The 19,186-nt window shown below is 56.8% G+C and overlaps 1 protein-coding gene across 1 annotated transcript in view; it reads left to right on the top strand.

Moving 5' to 3' along the window:
- The window catches only part of DPP6 (dipeptidyl peptidase like 6), a 671,848-nt gene extending 653,613 nt beyond the window's left edge, over positions 1 to 18,235 (top strand). Inside the window, exons 20-26 of the mRNA XM_040643764.1 lie at positions 448 to 642; positions 8,495 to 8,549; positions 11,483 to 11,594; positions 13,298 to 13,356; positions 14,170 to 14,242; positions 14,329 to 14,402; positions 16,422 to 18,235. Coding sequence (XP_040499698.1) covers positions 448 to 642; positions 8,495 to 8,549; positions 11,483 to 11,594; positions 13,298 to 13,356; positions 14,170 to 14,242; positions 14,329 to 14,402; positions 16,422 to 16,568 — 715 coding nt within the window. The 3' untranslated portion in view covers positions 16,569 to 18,235. The remainder of the gene's footprint in view (positions 1 to 447; positions 643 to 8,494; positions 8,550 to 11,482; positions 11,595 to 13,297; positions 13,357 to 14,169; positions 14,243 to 14,328; positions 14,403 to 16,421) is intronic.
- Positions 18,236 to 19,186: the final 951 nt, after the last annotated feature.

The raw sequence follows: 19,186 nt of genomic DNA, 5'->3' as shown, positions 1-19,186 counted from the left end.
ACACACACACACACACACACACACACACCCCTGGCCCGCACGCCCTCGGTCCCTGGCAGAAAGCCACGATGGCGGTGGTGGCGGTAGCCGTCCCCCCCTTGGAGCAAGGACCAGCCAGCCCATCCTCAGCCGGCGGCTCTCGGGCGGGACCGGCCACCTGTGGCTGCGGCTGGGAGAGAGGCCGGCCTCACCTGCCATCCCCGCCTCACCGGGGGAAGAAGGCTTCCGGCCATCACGAGCTGGCAAGCGCGTGGTGCGCACGTTTCCGACGCGGAGGGCCGGTCTGCACGCCGGCCGGTTTCCACGGGGTAAATGCGGCGCCGCGGACGGGGCTCATCCGGCAGCCCCGCGTCCCCGGTTGGGGGCCAGGGGACACACGCGTCCCCGGAGCTGGCGTCTGTGAGGCCGGCCGCACACAGCACGCCGAGGCCACGGGCTCTTTTCCAGGGACGGCACCCCGGGGAGCCAGAGCGTGGCCGAGAAGTTCGAGGTGACCTGGGAGACGGTGCTGGTGAGCAGCCACGGAGCCGTGGTGGTGAAGTGCGACGGCCGCGGCAGTGGCTTCCAAGGAACCAAGCTCCTGCATGAAGTGGGCCGGAGGCTGGGCTCCCTGGAGGAGAAGGACCAGATGGAGGCTGTGCGGTGAGGACCCCGGCCCGCGAGCTCGGGAGGGAGAGGCGGGGAGGCGACGGGAGGTGATGCTCCCTCCCGGGGCTGCTGGGCGCGCGCTCCCTGCCGGCTGTGTTTCTTGTCAGTGCACGCGTGTCACCTGCGATCTGCTCACGCTGACAAAACTCTGTGGGCAGTTCCGAAGCGGGCTTCAATGGAAGCTTCTAGTAACATTCTACTGAAGACGCTTACACTAGTTTTCTCAGAGCCAGGTAGCTTGTCTGTGTAGTTTTGAAAACAAGGTGCCGAGCCCGTGAGTCGGACCTGCTTGGCTCCCCGGTGCTGTGGTCACAGACCTGGGCTAGCATCCACACACGTGCACACACACTCACAGTCTTCGCCAGCGCACAGACGCACGCACACACACTCACAGTCTTCGCCAGCGCACAGACGCACGCACACACACTCACAGTCTTCGCCAGCGCACAGACGCACGCACACACACTCACAGTCTTCGCCAGCACACACACACATGCACGCACACACACACAGAGTCTTTGCCAGCACAGACACACGCACATCTTTGCCATTCGTCACGAGGGAGGGAGGGAAGACAGGACATGGGGGGGACAGTACGAGTGGGGACAGAGCTGTGTGATGGGGCGCCATGTTTCTGAGGAAGGGATCCCTGCCACATCCAGGGGCTCGGTCAGAAAACCCTGCTCAGCCCCGAAGAGGCGCCCGTTTTCATCTCATTGTTCACATCCTTGTCTCTGAGTTGGAGACCGACAGAGCCCCGAGAGAGGCTGAGCACCAAGGGACAGATGCTCGGAATTATTGGCGTTTTACTGTCGCCCTGGAAAGAAGACTTCAGAGCTGGCCTTGGCGCGCCGCGGGCCGAGAGCTCTCACGGTCAGCAGCGCGAGCACGCCTTAGCCGCTGAGAGACGCTGCGGAGCAGCCGCCTGCCCGCCGGGTCAGCAGGCTCACGTCCCGGGAATGACAGGACGGGCTTGGGAAACGCATGAAACGGGGCTCTGGTGATGACAGTCCTCTTTGCGGGATGGGCCCCGCGCATGGAGAAGGTGGGACTCGGCGTGCAGATAACACGTGCTTGTTGCCGGAAGGGCTGCAAGCAAGCGTGGTGTCCCATCCCTCCTGTTACCGTGGCTGTGTGCTCCGCAGGTTTGAAGCGTTTCCCTTCCTGACTTGGGACGTTTCTCTGTCGTTTTTGAGAACATTGGTGGCACCTGTAGGTGCTCAGTTAAGTCATTTTAAGTGGATGACGTGGTGAGCGAGTGACGGAATGGCCCTCCCTGCTCCAGGGCACTGTGACCTGGTTGAGGAGAGACGAGGTGACGGGCCCAGGGCCCTGTAAGAGTCACAGACAGAGAATACAGGACGGGAAGCTTCTGAGGACAGATGTCTGAGAGGGCGACCTGTTAGGATGCTTTTGCCTGGAAGTTAACACACAGGCAGACAAAGCCAAACACGCTTTTAAAGGAAGGAGCTATATTGGCTCTGGAAGTCCAGAGCTAGGGGAGGCCTTGGGGTTCATTGATCCAGAGACCCAGCAATGCCACCCAAAACCCAGGCTGTCTCCATCGCTCTGCTCCGCCGGCCTTAATGGCTCATCCCGAGCTGATCTCCTCATGCTCACAGGAGGGCTGCCAGGAGCACCTCAGTCCATGCTGCTTCATTCACCTCTGGTAGGTTGAGGAGGGAGCCACTTCCAGAAACTTTCAGAAAGGAAGGGAGGAGCCTCCGCAGAAGCACCCACCAAACCTCGCCTCATATGCCCCTGACCAGTGCAGAACCCAGAACCCATGACTGGCCAGAGAGGTGTGGGCTATCACCCTGAGACCTAGGAGGTCCCCCCTGTACCCGGGGGCAGGGGAAGGGAGGTGGACAATAGTGCCCTAGGGCTCTGTGCGGAAGGGGGCGGATGGGGGCTAGGTCAGCAGCCAGTGGTGTCCGCTAAGGAAGTCTTCTTGGGAAAAGGGCAGGTGTCCCGTCTGTACTTGGACATGGGAGTGGGCCTTCCGTCAGTGGCTCTGTGGGGGCTTGCTCTGCAAGATGGCAGCAAAGCCTTCCTCCCTCCGTGCCCGTCTCCGCCCACCCTGGTCTGACTGCCCCCATGGAGCCTGGAGCATGGGGCACAGAGCGTCTCACCCCAGAGGCCCAGGGTGGAAGGACGCAGTGTCCTTCAGGCACACCCGCGGCCCACGCCCCTGCAGGCGCTTGGCTGTGTCTAGCCGCTCCCCTCCGAGCACCGGAACAAGAGAGCAAAAGGCTGTTTCACACTCATGGTGTTTTCTAAAAATAAGGAATTGATCCGGCCATCTGTTCAAAAAACAAGGCAGAACCTGCTCCGGAAGGACAGTAAATAGTGTCAACTGTTCATCCCCTGGGGCTTACAAACACGAGAACACAGAAGTCTTTGAAAACCTTACAGCCGTCTGAAGACGTGCGGGAAGCTGGGGCCCACATGTTTCAAGCTGCAGAGAACTCTAGCAGGCTTTATGTAGGGTCTGGGTCTGTATTTTCATCTCAGGAAGAAATAGCCCTGTCTTATCAGAAGTGTAAGAAACCATGAGGCTGGCCCACCGTGCTAATGCCCCAGAGCTTCCTCAGCCCCCTTCTGATTCTCCCACCTTCTTCCACCTCGTGCCTTTGTCCTGGAGGCACTGGGTCAGCAGCTGACTTTGCAGCTGACAGAGCAGATCTGCGCCCGGCCCAGCCCCTGTGTAAGGGAAGAGGACAGCCGTTGGAACCGGCGGTTTGGGCACAGGGCGGAGCTACATGCACTTGGACCACAAGCTACAGAAGCAAACAACCCTGCTGGAAGGGCTTCTGGGAGGAGGTGGCCCTTGGGCAAGACCTCCAAGGATAAATAGGGATCTGTCAGGCAGCAAACAGGAGATGCACATTCCAAGCAGAGAAAATACCGTGAGCGAAGGCTCGAGGTCATGCAAAGGCACCACTGTTCAGGGCACACTGAGCAGCAGAGGACCACAGTGTGAGTGGGCCATGGAGAGGGCAAGATGCGTAGAAAGGTAGGGTGGGTGGTGGAGGGGACAGGTGCATGGGGGGAGGTAGGGTGGGCAGTGGAGGGGCAGTGCATGCGGAGGTAGGACAGGGCTAGATTGTGAGACACCCCCCACAGCATCCTAAGGAGTTGCTACTTGCCCTATAAGTAACCGAGTTCTGCAAGAGATTTTTCAGCAAGGAGGTGGCAGGGTGAACTTTATTTTTCAGAACTGTAATTCTGGTAGCAGTGTAGCAAGTTTTATGGGTCAGCGTCCTGGCTCTCAAACTGAGTAGTTTGAGGAGAGACGAATGAAAGTGCACGTTTGCAGAGGCGTGGGCAGGGTGAGGGAGACCCAGGGAATGGTGTGGTGTCCTAGGGCTAGCCACACAGGAGCAGGAGCCACTACAGACCCAGGAGAGAACCTGGGCCAGGGGGAGGGAGCACCTGACAGGAGCTGTGCAAGGAGGGAGCCAGGACCAGTGCCCTGACCGCTCCTCCCTCCCACTGGCCAAACCCACCAGAAGCCAGGGGACATGGGAGCCTCTGCCACTGTTTATACTGCTCATCCTCAGAGACCCTGAGTGCAGGGGAGCCCTATGGACAGTGAATGGAGGGGAAGCAGGAGGAGGCAGCCCACAGGAGGACCAAGAAGGAAGAGGGTGGGGAGATGGAGGAAAATGGTCCTGGCCCTGGGGGCAACGTGGGTGTGGCCTTGTGACTGCCAGAAACCTCCAGCAGGTGGGACGAATGCCCCAGGCCATCAGTGGGGAAGCTGCAGTCCAGAGAGGGTCCAAGCTGAACCCGCCAGAAGAGGGGCACAGTCCCGACCAACTGGGCAGGAGCACGGCCTCCGGGAGTGGGAGCATCGGGGCTGGCAGCAGTCTGGGGGAGGTGGAGGACGCCTGGGAGGCATTTCATGGGCAGAGGCCTCCAAACTGGGTAAGTGGATGACTGTGGAGCTGGGGCTGGCTGAGGGGTGAGCTATACAGAGCTCATACCCCTTACAGTGGTGTGCCCCCCACCATGGCACAGAGCAGGACAAAAGCACTGGCCATGTTTCTCCCCCCACCCTCGTTGGCTCCTCTTTCTTGCCAAATCAAGCCTCCGACTGTGAGCCTCCCCTGCTCTGAGGGTGCCGTGGCACCTGTGTCACCTTGGGTCCCCAAGAAGGGTGCCTGGGTGGACTTAGCAGGAGCTTTCGGCAGGGGGTGTCTGTGAAGGGTGCCAGGCAGGAGGGCACCTGGGGCAGCCACCAGGCTGCAGTGGAGTCTGACATCGTGGAAGGGCGGGGATGGAGGACCAGGTGGGAAGGGGGTCTCCCATTGGCAGCGAGGCTCTGAGAGTCCTCGCCAGGGTGATGGGGAGCCCGTTGCCAAGAAAGCCAGTGAAGGACCCCATGCCAGGCAGCCAAGACCTAGCTGTAGGGCCCCTGCTGCACTCAGTGACTGGGAGCATCACTGGGGATGGCATGGACACCATGGAGGGTCAGAGGATATGCCCCCTGAGGGTCATCAGCCCCCTCAGGGCATGTTGTCTTAAGGGAGAAGGGAGGGCACACAATGTGCAAACCCTGTTCCCCTGCCTGAGGTTCCACGCAGCCCCACAGACATCCCTGCTCACCCAGGAAGGACCCTGTGCTGCCACCTGTGAGGTGTTCCCTTGACCTCTGGCTCACCCGCTCTGACCAGCTCTCCGCTGCTCTGCAGCGCGTTAGCAGTGACCATACCACTCAATGGGCGTACACCCCCCCACCACACGTCATCAGTGCTGCCGCCATGTCACCGTGTTGGTCCACCTCCCTCAGCCCTCCTTCTTGAGGGCTGGAGCCCTGTCGCTCCCGGGCCTCTGCAAATCAGCATGGAACCCATCTCAGGACATGCTCTGTAAAGAAAGACACCTGGTGGATTCTGCTTCTGCTCTTGCTGGCCTTGGGCCGCCCCAGTATAAAAAGTGCTCCCTGCATATGAAATCAGGCTCTCTTTGATCTTGAAGTTCCACTGTTCACCAGAAGAAAAATCATCACATGGGAATTGCTTGGTTCGTTGGTGAAGATACAGGTACAAGATAACAAAAATATTTGACATTGGAAAAAACAACTACCCTTGGAAGATTCCAGAGTATTTTATAAATGAGGGTCATTACCAAGATTTCCGGCATTTAGATCAGGAAGTGAGTCACTAGATAATTAGATGAAGGGGTTGCCAAAGACCCAAGGCTGCCTGCAGACTTGGAAGGAGGGCTGAGACTGGAAATCCAAGATATTTTACAAGCTGGAACGGAGCCCTTTGTGGTGCACATGGCTCACTCCACGCTCCGTGGTCCCCACAGACTGCTACGTGGATCCCAGCAAATGTCTGGCCCTGGAGCAGAATCCTCGTGGGACCAGGTGGACTGGTTGTGAAAATAGCTGGCTGAGCCAGACCGTTTCAGCAGATGTTCCCAAATACACTTCTGCATTTCAGGGATTTGGGTCACGAGGAGAAAGTTAAGGAACTTGGAGAAATGTCTGCTCTCGTTCCAGATACCTGGACATGCCCACAAAGGTCTGCAGCCCAGGACGTGTGTGTGTGTGTGTGTGTGTGTGTGTGTGTGTGTGTGTACACGTGTGCGTGTGCACGCGTCTCCACACCCCAAGTGTGGCAGATGGGATTCCAAGTCGGCCAGGTTATCCTATGACACCTGCACAATGTTTTTAAAAAGCAAATGTATTTAAGTGCTGAGTTTCCTAGAGCTGGGACAACAAAGCGGAGGTGTGGGCAGGGCCTCCGTGCCTCCGAAATCTGTCGGGGACGTTCCTTCCCCGCCTCTTCCAGCTACTGGTGGTGGCCAGCAACAGTTGTCCCTTGGCTTTACAGACACGTTGACTGTAATCTTCCTTCTTCACATGGGGCTCTTCCTGGGTCTTGTGTCTCTCTTCTTCTAAGGACACCAGTCATACTGGATTAACGGCATGAACTTTAACCTCATCTTAACTACCTACGTCTGAGGACCTCATTTCCAAATAAGGGCACACTCGGAGGTTTTAGGGGTTGGGACTTGACCATAATTTTCAGAGTTTAGCCCATAACAACTTTTAAATCAACAGCAGATTCCCTTGCCCCACTCCTGCCCCTCCCCCCAGTCCTGTTCAGCAGAGGCCATCCCTCCCAACCGTCTGCGTTCCTGCGCACAGTTATCATTACTGCATGAGCTCCCATCTCGTGACGTCCTGTGTCGGCAGGTGAGGATTCAGCAGTCCCGCACCCCCCCATCATGTCTCGTTAGATCAGTATTTGGGGACGCAGGACCACCGTAGATACCGCTCACTACGGAGCAGGTTGCCCACGTCATGCCCCACCTTCGTCTGCAGCTTTTAGTTCTGGAAGTGTTGCTTTGTCTTTCACTTGAGAATCTTCTCTGGACGTACTCACAATATCTCCCACTTGTTCCCAAATCCTGCTCACGCTCCTGTTAGTATTTCTGTGCAAATGCTGAAACATTCTCGTAATCTGTCAATTCCAACTTTCTTCTCTTTCCTGCTTCTGTGGGGCTGGTGGTCTCCAGGCCCAACTTCGGATGTTCTTTCACAACTTTCCTCCATCGGGAAAGTTGGGGACAGTGTTGCTCCAAGCTGGGCCCTCCCCCCAGGAACTTTTGTCCATTCATCTTGGACACTGGCCATAGAAGAGCTGTTCTGACTGTGGAGGACTGACTGGCCGTGTCCTGGGACCGGGGGGGGGGGTGATCCTTAAAGAGTTGGCTCTGAGGGCTTGCTACCCAGAGTTTTATGCTCTGTTCAGGCTGAGAAGGGCAGTCGTCAGTGATGGGGTGGCTCCCATCAGCCAGCACAACCCAGAAAACAGAAACGAGAACAATCACCAAGAAGTAGAGAGAGGGGCGCCTGGGTGGCACAGCGGTTAAGCGTCTGCCTTCAGCTCAGGGCGTGATCCCGGCGTTCTGGGATCGAGCCCCACATCAGGCTCCTCCACTATGAGCCTGCTTCTTCCTCTCCCACTCCCCCTGCTTGTGTTCCCTCTCTCCCTGGCTGTCTCTATCTCTGTCGAATAAATAAATAAAATCTTAAAAAAAAAAAAAAAGTAGAGAGAAACAGGAGGAACGGGGCTATGCAGGGAGAGGCTCTGGCGGGGGCGGGGGTGTACACACGGAAGGAAGCAGCTCGGAGGCAGCTCGCAGAGACCCAGGAAGCATCCGGTCATCTGCCAGCAGGTGGCAGGACTCCCGCTGCTGAATTAGGACGAATTAGGGTCCAGAAACCAGAAAGATTCCTGTCATTATGTGGGGAAACAAGGGATGCCTGGGGAGGGTGGTAAGAGGCTGGCAAGGGCAAGGCGGGACCTGGGCAGCACCAGTGGGGACATCGAGCTGCTCGCATCTGAGGCAGGAAGCACGAGGCAGGGGCCCTCAGCCAGGAGTTGGGGACAGGACACCACGGGAGCCCAGCACCTGGCTCCAAGCCCCTTAGCACAGGGCCAGTGTCTGTTCTCCAGGCTGATCCTGGAGGACGCTCCCAGAATCTGGGGGTGGTTGGGAGTCACACGGTCCAAGTGAGGGACAGACTGTAGCAGAGGACGACCCTGCAAAGCCTTGTGTCCCGAACAGCCTCAGCTGTTTTGCATTCCTGGCTCTTGGTCAGTAAGTCTGACAAACCCGGGCATTCTTTCAAGGGCACCTTGAGGCTTTCAACGTGGACATACTGCCCATGCACTAAATACAGAAAAGCTATAAACGATGACATTGGAATTCCGGTATTTCCTTTAAGTGGGGGTTTTCATGCTCGAAGTGGGTGGGAGCACGGCTCTGGGCCGCAGTGCGGCCGTGATGTGTGCTCACTCCACGCTCTTCTTTGGCCTTGCAGGATGATGCTGAAGGAGCAATACGTTGATAAGACGCGTGTGGCCGTGTTTGGGAAGGTGAGCCTACGCCGAGCTTTGTCTGAGCACCCCTGTCCCCTCCGTCCGAGGGCACTGCCCTTCACCACCACCCAGCCTCAGTTAGATTTGTTCCAGATGTCTCTGGTCTGGTGCTGTGAGAGCAATGACTGTGTTAAAAGCAAGAGGTTGGACACTGAGTGATTCCAGCAAGGAGGGGGGCTCATTTGACCAGCTCACTTATCAAAGTTTCTTTCTACATTATGTGGACGGAAAGAAAGAGAAGCCAGATCCTATGAGCACTTTATTAGGCTCCTAAGTCCTTTTCTTACGGAAGCCGTGGTGCCTCGTGTAGGTACCCCAGGAAACAGGGGCGGGCAGTGGTCTTTACTTCTGTGGATCTCTGTGTGCAGTGGCCACGTTAATTTACCAGCTTCACCGACACGGAAGGGGGGAGGAGGCAGTTCCTGTTCCCCAGGGCGGCCCACGGCCACAGGCTGTAGCTCGTGTGGCGGAGGCCCAGGCCTGCGAGTCAGGTCCGTGGGGCCAGCTAGTATCTCCCGGGCACAGGCCCCCCACCACCCACCCCCATTCTTAGCCTGGATCCGTGGCCTCTTGATCCCAAGGGAGCGAGGCACAGATGGATGGACACAGGTCCATCTTCCCTCCAAGAGCACGATCCGAGCACAGGCCCTCCAGAGGCACCTCGCAGTGACCTCACGGCAGGTGGAGGCCTGAACAGGTGACCCTGGGACTACCTCATGTCATCGCCTCTGGAACCACCACGCCCAGCGTTCGTGGAGGGATGTATACACATGAGACGTGATGCTCCCACACAGCCTCCTGGAGCCCTCCCACACCCCCGGGGAGCTCCACAGGTGAGGCGGCAGAGGCGAGGGCCCGGGGGCTTCTTTCCAAAGCTCAGGGACAGACCGGAGCGTAGGTGCAGAGTCCCGGCGGCTCAGTCCCTGCTGGTGGAGACCCACTCGCTGCCTGTGAGGGGCTCAGAGCCAGTCGGATCATTCGTAAGTGTGACTTTGGGTGTCAGTGTTTATCCCCCATCTGTACCCACACGGGAAGGGTGGACTGCTGGACCGAGGCAGGGACCCTCGGCCTGGGCCTGTGTCTGGTCAGTGCTCACCCCTCCTCAAACACATGCATAGCCTTTTCAGGCCGGCTTCTCTCACCTCGTAATATGCATTCAAGGTCCTGTTCAGGGTCGAGAGCTCATTAGTTCTCAGCACTGAGTGACATGCCACGTTCGCCACTGGTACGTACACTCACCCACTTCCGAGTTTGGGCATTTACGAATAAAGCTCGTATGACCCTCCAGGTACAGGTTTCTGTGTGCAGACAAGTTTTCACCTCCTTTGAATAAATACCAAGGAGGGTGACTGCTGGATCAATATGGGAAAGAGTGTGTTTCGTTTTTGTAAGAAGTCGCCACGCGATCTGCTAAGCAGCCGCCCCATTTGGCGTCCGCACCAGCAGTGAGTGACGGCCCCACGGTCCCTGGCCTCACCAGCGTGTGGTGTCGGTCAGTGCTATTTTGTAAACAAGGGGCGGAATGACGTGTAAGGACGTACCGATTCCACTGACGATGAAAATTATCTACTAGAAACCAAAAAGATGCTTTTATGATCATTAAGATAAGATATCCATGTTCTATGGAAGGAACAGCATCAAATGATAATGTAACTAACATATGGGTTCTAAGTGGTTAACTCCACAGTGAGGCCGGCACGGCATGGGCTGCACACGTATTCTCCACCAGGTGTATGCCTTCCCCACCCTCAACCCTCCCACCCCAGCACACACATGCGCACACAGTCCAGCACCACACACACGCACGCACATATATGCACACACACACCCCAGGACACACACATGCACACACACACTCCAGCACACACACACACACACACACAGTCCAGCAGACACACACGCACGCACATATATGCACACACACACACCAGGACACACACATGCACACACACACACTCCAGCACACACACGCACACACAGTCCAGCAGACACGTGCACACACATTCCTACACACATATATGCACACACACACCCCGGGACACACACATGCACGCACACACACTCCAGCACACACACACACTCCAACACACACACACACACACTCCAACACACACACACACTCCAACACACACACACACTCCAGCACACACACACACACACACCAGGACACACATATGCACACACATACTCTAGCACACACACAGCACCTTTAACAGCCCCCATACTCCCAGGAGAACATACCTGGTTCCCGTGAGCTTTGCTCCTACCCCTTCCCATGTTTGCTCATCACAACTTCCCATCTGTGTCCCGTCCCCTTCGGTTCTTTCGGGAAACAGAGCACATCTGAGCCAAGCAGCTTCGAAGGTGCCCGTCCAGATAAGTGTCCCGTTGTACTCTCTCTGGAAGGCCCCGGTTGAAGTAGGGGTCTTGCGTGTCAGCCCCGAGGTAAGAGCACTAGAGCACTTGAAGGAGTTGCCCATGTCCAGCGCCCACGTGGACGCCTGTCTCTGCAGGCCCTGAGCCGGGCATCCTGGCAGACTGGTACCCGAGCCCTTTGATGCAGTTCCTTGTCGGCCCTCCCTCAAAATCCCCTTAAGTGGTTTGGCTTTGCTGAAGATGGGAAGGCAGCAAACGCACTGCAGGGAAACGCTGACTTGGAAGGGGCTCGATGGTAGCCCGACACGCACGCGGCACGTCCTAGCCCGCGGCCGCGGCGGCCCTCACGCATCATCTGCACGTCACCTGACACCAGGCCCCAAGGGGGGGCGTGCACCCCATGTCTCTAGTTGGGACAGTGTTTACCTTCCATCTTGTTTACCTCTTAATAGAGCCGACGTGAAGATAGCTGCTGAGCTGGCGATCTGACTCCTGAGCTGTTTTCACGAGGGCGTCACTGACGCTCCGCCCACTTACCCTTCTCTCTCGCGCAGGACTATGGCGGGTACCTGAGCACCTACATCCTCCCTGCGAAGGGTGAAAATCAGGGCCAGGTTTTCACCTGTGGCTCTGCTCTCTCTCCAATCACGGACTTCAAGCTCTACGGTAACGGCCTTGACGCCCCAGACCCGGGCCCACGCCTCCCTCACACACCCACCGTGGAGGGGAAGCCGCCACCGGGGCCGTGCAGCTAACGAGGAACCTGGAGAGAAGCCAGGGCAGGGGAGGGAGGGTTTCTGGTCACTAGTTAGATGAAAGTGGTCAACCCACCGATGCCTGTGGGTCACATTCCCAACACACGAGACCTGGAGCTAGACACTGGCCTGTGTTCCCACGGCCCCCAAAATCTGGGCAGGGGCCCTGCACGGGCTCTGTGTCCGGGACCTGGGGGTGCTTGGGCAGGGGTTCCGTGGGGAGGGCTGGGGTGGCCAGGGGGCGGGGGTGCCACTTGGTGGCGATTGGGTAGAGACCTGGCAGCCAAGGAGTGCTCTGCCTCCACCCGCCCTGCCCTCCTCCCATCGGTGCAGGTGGCACCTGGCCAGCCTCTTACCTGTCTAATGAGCAGGAGTCAGAGGCCGGGGACGGGGCGTCAGGATGGCTGGCTGTGGGGACCGGACGGTGGGCAGGCCTCCCAGGTGTGACAGTCAGACCTCTGCCAGGCCCTGCCATAGCTCTTTGGTCACCGCTTTGAGATGCGAGGCTCCCTACGTTCTCCTGGTCAGCTGGCCCCTTTTCTCTCAATGTGGGTGATTTTGTGACATTCATGCTTTTTTAAAAAAATGGGTGGCAAGGTATTCCTTGTGGGCTTTGAGAACTCGATTTCGGGTCGAGGCTGTGGAGAGGCCAGGCTGTTAGCCTCAGCCACGCTGCACGAAGCAGCACTAATGGGATCAGAAATGGAGTGGGCTTCTTGTCGCTGGTCTGCCAAACCTGCGGGTACCCTGGCCGCACCCGCCCCCGTGCCCCAGCTCAGCACCTCGGGCCCCAGGGGTCTAGCAGCCCTCAGCCCTCGTGGTCCTGCAGCCAGAGCGCTCACAAAAGACACGGATTTTTACAAAGCACTTTAATGCAAACTTCAGCTTACAGTCCTATAAGAACTCTCCTCGTTCAACATTTTAATAATTTAAAATTAGTTTTCCCACGGGAAGACGTGCAATGTATTTCATCTTTTTTAAATTCAGTGAGAATTTCTTAATTTTTTTAATCATGCTCTTTCAAATTCGCCTGATTTGAATGCACATGAATGTACCATCCTACTCCTTAATTGGTCACAGTGCCCCAGACAGGGAAATCCTCCCCTGTCTCATCCCCTTAATGAAGGAGGGATGTCCCTGCAACTTGCAGAAGCATTTGGAACTCCTTCCATCCTGACTTTCCTGACAGGGCAGATGCCAGGTCCTCACCCAGAACCTGGTCCTGGAGCCAGGGCTTCAGCTGGAACGGGACATGCCTAGCCTTTACCAAAAAAAAAAAAAAAAAGCAAATGCTGATGAAAATCTGCTTTTTAGGACTTGTTGTCTTTCCTATATGTTGAAATGAAGAGGGGGCTGTTACTCTGTTTACTGAGGATTCAGATGCATGGTTTCCCTTGGTTAAGCTTTGCTATATTGCTTAAAACCCAACCGCCAATTTGAACACGCTGATTACCTGGGTAGAGACTCGCAGGTTGAGGGGTGTTTGAGAACAAACGTTTGCCCTGCGAGTGAGCGCAGAGACCGTCCCCAGCCCTGTGCCCAGGGTGCCCCCCGCGTCTGGGGGCTGCGCACCGACGCGCCTCGGTAACTCTGCCTCCCTCTCCTTCTGTCCAGCGTCTGCGTTTTCCGAGAGGTACTTGGGCCTCCACGGACTCGACAACAGAGCGTATGAGGTATGTGTGGGCACCCCCCACCTACCTGAGATCGTCCTACCCCTCTGACCGCTGGCCCAGCTCTGGGACCCACACTCCCTCCCTGGGCCCACTGTGCTCTCTGTCTCCCCATCAAACTCACTCTGAGAAGACCTTCCCCCAGGCTGTGAACCGCAGGCACCAGGGCCTCTCCCAGGTCCGTCCGGTCTCCCTCTCTGGCACCCGAGGGGCGAGGAGGGGAGTTAGGAAAGTCTTTGGATGCATGGAGGGTCTGTCCCAGGGTCCACAGTCATGGGGCGTGGATGACTGCCAGTCCCCTTCCCCAAGGCTGGTTCCACTTTGGGAAAATAAGCCCTTGATTGGGTGACAGAAAGTCCTCTGATGCTAGCTGCTCTGTCATAGCCACTGAACTGACTCTGCGGGTATCACGTGGGGTGTTTCTTAGCCGGCCGTGGGGGGGGCACACTTCTGCCATGGGGGCCCGGGGGCGCCTGGCTTCAGAACCAGAATCCACGCACGGACCGCGGGACCGTCGGCCAGGAGTCCTCTCCCAGGGGCACCAGCTGAAGTGAGGGCCCTCCGAGGCCACCTGCAGCGGGTGAAGGGATCCCGTGCTCCCTTCTCTTCCAGCCCCTCCCCCTCCTCGCAGGTGCTCCTGCAGGGCAGCTGAGGCGCTGAGATGCGCCCTGTGTTTCCCCCACGCAGAAAGCCCCCAGTTCTCCCGGGACTGGCCCCAGGACCCCCCAGCTACCTTCTCAGCCAGGGGTCCAGGACGAGCACCTTGCTGGCGGCGGTGAGGCCCGCTAACTCTGTCCCCTTGCCCTGCCTGTGCAGATGACCAAGGTGGCACCTCGCGTGTCGGGGCTGGAGGACCAGCAGTTCCTGATCATTCACGCCACCGCGGACGGTAAGGACCGAGGACGCCAATTCACAGCACCCCCTGGACGGAGTTATGGGTTTAACCAGTCCTTTCCTCCTTTTTTTTTTTAACAGAAAAAATCCATTTCCAGCACACGGCAGAACTCATTACACAACTGATTAAGGGGAAGGCTAATTACAGCTTGCAGGTACAGTATTCGCACATCTCCCTGCTCCACGCTCGGAGAGAGACACCCTTCTCATGGAGAAAGAGCCGATTGTATTCAGTTCATCCCACTTGTGCAGACACACCTGTGTGACGGCCGTCAGAGGCGGGCAGGGGCGCATCAGGCCAGACAAATAGCGCACGCTGGTTTTCTCTAGTAGTTGATGAGGATCCCTCGGCCGTGCACCCGAGCTGTGCGCAGAGCCCTTTAGAACCACACCACCCCCACCTCTGGGCCACGAGCAAGGGAAGCCAGCCACCACGCCCCCAGAGCGAGGCTGAGGATGGGGCTGTTGTCCCAGTGTTGACGAGAGCAGCATTCGGGGGCGGGGTTGGGGGGCTTCACATGTGCAGGCCCTGAGCCTTCTCCACCAGCCTCCCTCTGGATAGCACCACACATTTACTAAATTCTGGCAGAATGTTCCAGAATCATCTGTGGCTGAGTAGCAGTTAGACGGCTACCCTTCCCACGAAACAAACTCACAGCCTTGTTTTCACTAGCATCAAGTACTGACCCCGCAGCTCAAGTCTGGGCTCCTTCCTGCAATGCACAATGCTGCTTCTAGAAACATCTTCCACTTCCTTCCTGACCATGGATTCCTTTGGCAAAACACGTATGACTCCGATGGTCTTCTTAGGTCTAGCGATAAATGGGAGATTTCCCCCACTGGGCACCCGTCCCTCAGCGCCAGCCTTGGCACAGACAGCAGCCGGTCTTCCGTCCTGCGCTCCTGGCCTCCCCCATGTCACTGTCTTTTTGGATGGTCACATGTGGGCTGGGCCATCAGGGAGAGCTTCCTGCAGGGAGTCTGGCCCGCGTGCTGATGAATGGGGAAGGAAGGACTGGCTAATGTGACCTTTGAGCTTGCTTCTGCAAGTGTTCGGATCACAGTAAAGTTGATAGTTGTCATGGTATTGTTAACTATATTCTAGACACACAATGCAGCCGTGGTAGGTGAGAAGGTAAATCTCCACGTGCTAATGTGGATCACTCCCCAAGGTGTAGACCAAGCTAAATTAGCAAGATTTTGAGCAAGATGCATTGCAGACCACACTTGAGACAATGAAAGGGACCCCAGCCCAGTGCCACGCCTACAGGCACAGCACGTGTCTACACAGCTGCTCAGTGAACTTGTAACAGTGATCAACTCCAGGGAAGGACATAGGGACTGGGGACCTAGAGAGGGAGAGATGTACATCCTACCTCGTGTCCTTTTGTGCTGTAGACATTTTAATGTCTATATAACAGCTCCATTCCATCATTAATAAATTCTCTAAAATAAGAGTGAAGACCATCCTCCAAAGACATACAGAAAGACAGAATTCAAAATGCAGGGGGCAGCCTGGCATCACGGAAGGGATGTGCGCTTCCAGGTCAGTTAGACTTGGCTTTGAGTCCCTGCCAGAGCCAGCACCTTTGTGTGGAAATGGTGCAGCACCCCTAGGGGACGGGGGGTGTCATTACACCCAGTCCCTGAGTCCTGTTACTCATCAGTGAATCCTCACAAAGCTTTATGAGCTGGGTTCTGTTATGATCATCATCTCCACTTGGCACAACTGGAAACTGAGGCTCGGGAAGGTTACCTGCCCACGGTCACAGGGTGAGCCAAACGCAGGTGAGGATTGTAGGGACAGTTCTTCCCGTGTCTTTGGGAAGTCTGGTCCCTGGAGACCTGGGCCGGAGCCTCTGTGGTCCGGGAGCGTGTATCCGGCCGTGCTGCCAGTCGGAACCAGCAGGCCCAGACTGTACAGAATCTGTTGAACAAAGCGTTCCAGGTTAGTCTGCCAACTCCTTGAGAGCCTACCGTGCCCGGCAGAGCATCCCAGAGAAGGAAATGCTGACGCTGGCACTGGAGTGGTTTAGGAAATTCATTTCCCAGACTGAAATTGAGCCGTGCGTGTGTGCGTGGTGTCTGGGCTGTGCTGGATTCGTGTCGCACGAGCACCCCCAGGCCCCCGGGGGCCACCGCCGGTGAGTAACGTCTCCCCGCCTTCCCCGCAGATCTACCCGGACGAAAGCCATTACTTTCACAGTGCCTCCCTCCACCAGCACCTGTACCGATCCATCATCAACTTCTTCGTGGAATGCTTCCGGATCCAGGACAAGCTCCCCACAGCCACAGCGAAAGAGGAGGAGGAGGAGGACTGACCTCGAGCCAGCCCTGAGCACCACGGGGCTCCTCCTAGAACAGTGTGCAGCCGGGACCCCGCCTCCCTCACCCTCAGAGGCTGGGGCGGGCACAGGAAGTGTGACTCCCATAGCATGTGTGTCTTGCGTCCCAAAGGCGGTTTTCCTTCGGAAACCGGCTCCTTCCCAGGCCAAGACGTGTCATCGCTCACGAGGGCTCCCACGCGCCTGGAGCCGCCCCAGCATCGCCTCCTCCCAGCCCCAGCGTGACTGGTGCATCCCACGGCCCCTCCCCAAGGAACAGAGCGGAGGACGGACGGCAGTGAAGCAACTGGCCCTCGCATCCCGGCTCTCCAGCAGTAGCGTTAAGACCCGCCCGCGTCAGCAGCTCCCGCCCCGTCCGATAGAACCGCGCCACGGAGACAACTATAGCACAATTACTGTAACAGTACTTGTTCATAGAGTGGCTTGCTCCTTTCTGTAATTAGGAGAGTCGGCGTTTTAAGGGGCTGTACAAAGTATTACTGTAGCTATGCTAATGGTTAACCTTCTGGAATTAATTCGTATTTTTCTATGGTTTTTACCTGACACTGTCTCCGGTCATGGGGTTGTTTTGCTGTGCTTGCTTGCTTTCTTGCTTTCTTCCTTTCCTTCTTTCTCTCTTTCTTCGTTTTTTTTGGCTTTGTTTTGCTTTGTGTTCTTTGGTCAATGTGTAGGCTTTGCACTTGTTTGGATAAAGAAACAGATCAGAAGTAACTAACTACTCTCTCCTCAAGATTGTCTTGAGACTTTGTGGAGATATTTCAAAAAAACTGAGGGAAAGACATCCAATACCATTCACTAAAAAAAAAAAAAAAAAAATCATAAATAAAACTTCTTTCCCCCAAAGCTGCATTAGGATTTGGCTTAGATTCACATGATCTCCATATGTCTCGAAGCCCGTCCTTTTCCCCCTTGATGCGTTGTCAAGGCTTTTCCGATGACATTTGGTTAAAAAATGAGAAAAGACAAAGCGTTGACTCCGCCCCCAGGTCTGTCGCGTGTTCAGGGGACGTGTGGGTGTGTGCCGTCGCCTCCCGCCCTGGGGCCGGCTGGGTGCCCTCCACACCGGGTGCGGGCAGCCTGCCGCCGTGTAAGACGTCCCCGACCGAATGCAGAGCCGGCGCCCCCGTGCGTACTCCGTGTGGCTGTACAGACAGACCGGACGGCGCTGCCCCTGACCGGCTCTCACGGGTCGCCTGCATGCCGCTCCCCAGAGCGCGAGTGTGAGACACACCCATCACTGCTGTTTCCTTGGAGCTTGTCGACAGCCTGAATGTCAGGACTGACATCTCCAGCCTCGGGTCCTGCTGGGGGGTCCTCGACAGCCCGTCAGCACAGATTTGTCCGTGTGGCTTTTGGTGTCTGGGGGTTTGGGTTTCATCCGCGAGAGTTCTGGATGTCGGTTGCAGTTAGCGCAGTTGGAAGGCTTCCATCACGCACGGGATTTGTTCAGGCAAGACATCATCATGTGTGAAAAGGACCAACGCGTGAGCAGCAGGACCCGCTCGGAATGCTAGGTGACCGTGCTGGCGCTACGTCGATGGGCTTGCCGGACCGCAGAGCCGGCAAGGTCTGGCGGCGGGGAAGTGAGAATGTGGCATGGTAGCGTGTGTTCATCCATGGAATAAAACATTATTTTACCACTCGGATAGCTCTTTTCTTGCTTATCCTCCACCGCCCCTCCTCAGAAAGTGTGCAAGGCTTGACGTTTTCTAAGGTACTTATTTTGCCCTACCCAAGACGGACGCACTTCCCCAAGAGCCAACTGGTGTGCGGCAAATAAACTGTACCCCAGGCATCAGGGTATCGATAGCAAGGAGGACAGATCCAAGTCCCGAATCAACCAGAGAAAATGAGTTTGAGTTGTGCCTTTCAGGTTTAAGAGTGAAGACAGAGATATTCCCTAACACTAAGAGCAAAATTGGCTCTCAGTTGAGACTGTGCTATTGCCCACTAGCAAACTCTAGAAAAACCTCCATGTGTTAGGCATTCCTCGGTGGCATCTCCCAGGACACGGGCTGCCACGTTCTCAGAGGTGTGCATGTGGGGGCTCTCTCCCCACTGGCCTGAAAGCACACCTCTCCCTCTCCCACCTGACCTAGCAGTCCCAGAATGATTTCGTGAAGGGTTGATTGCCTTCTGGAAGCCCAGGTTAAAACCCCAGTGTCACAGAGACTAGATGGGCATTTCAGAGACTCCCTTGGCCCTCCCCCATTAGCACACGGTTTGAGATCTTAAGATAATCACCGGAGAGCCCGGGAAGCCAGGTGAGAGACTGGATATGCAGACAGGAATGTCCAGATCGTATAGAAACACAGAACTCTGACCCCCAGCCTGCAGCCCGCAGCCCGCAGCCCCAGTTGGCCAGGCCCTGATGATTAAGGGCCAGCTGCCCTAGCTTCCCCGCCTCCAACTTCGGGCCAATGGGGAAAGCCAAATCCACTCCCGTGACCGGTCCTGTAGGATCCTGCTTCCGGTTAGCCGCCCCGGCGACCCCGCGCCCACGTTCCTGGCGGGGCTCACCTGACCCCCTTTTCCACCATGAGGCTGTCCCTCTGCCGTGCCTGCTTCTGCGTCCCCACCGAGCGCACGCGATG

The sequence above is a fragment of the Ursus maritimus genome, unplaced genomic scaffold, assembly GCF_017311325.1.
Source record: "Ursus maritimus isolate PB19 unplaced genomic scaffold, ASM1731132v1 scaffold_3, whole genome shotgun sequence".
NCBI classification, from domain to species: Eukaryota; Metazoa; Chordata; class Mammalia; order Carnivora; family Ursidae; genus Ursus; species Ursus maritimus.
This window is presented reverse-complemented; position numbering and strand designations above follow the sequence as displayed.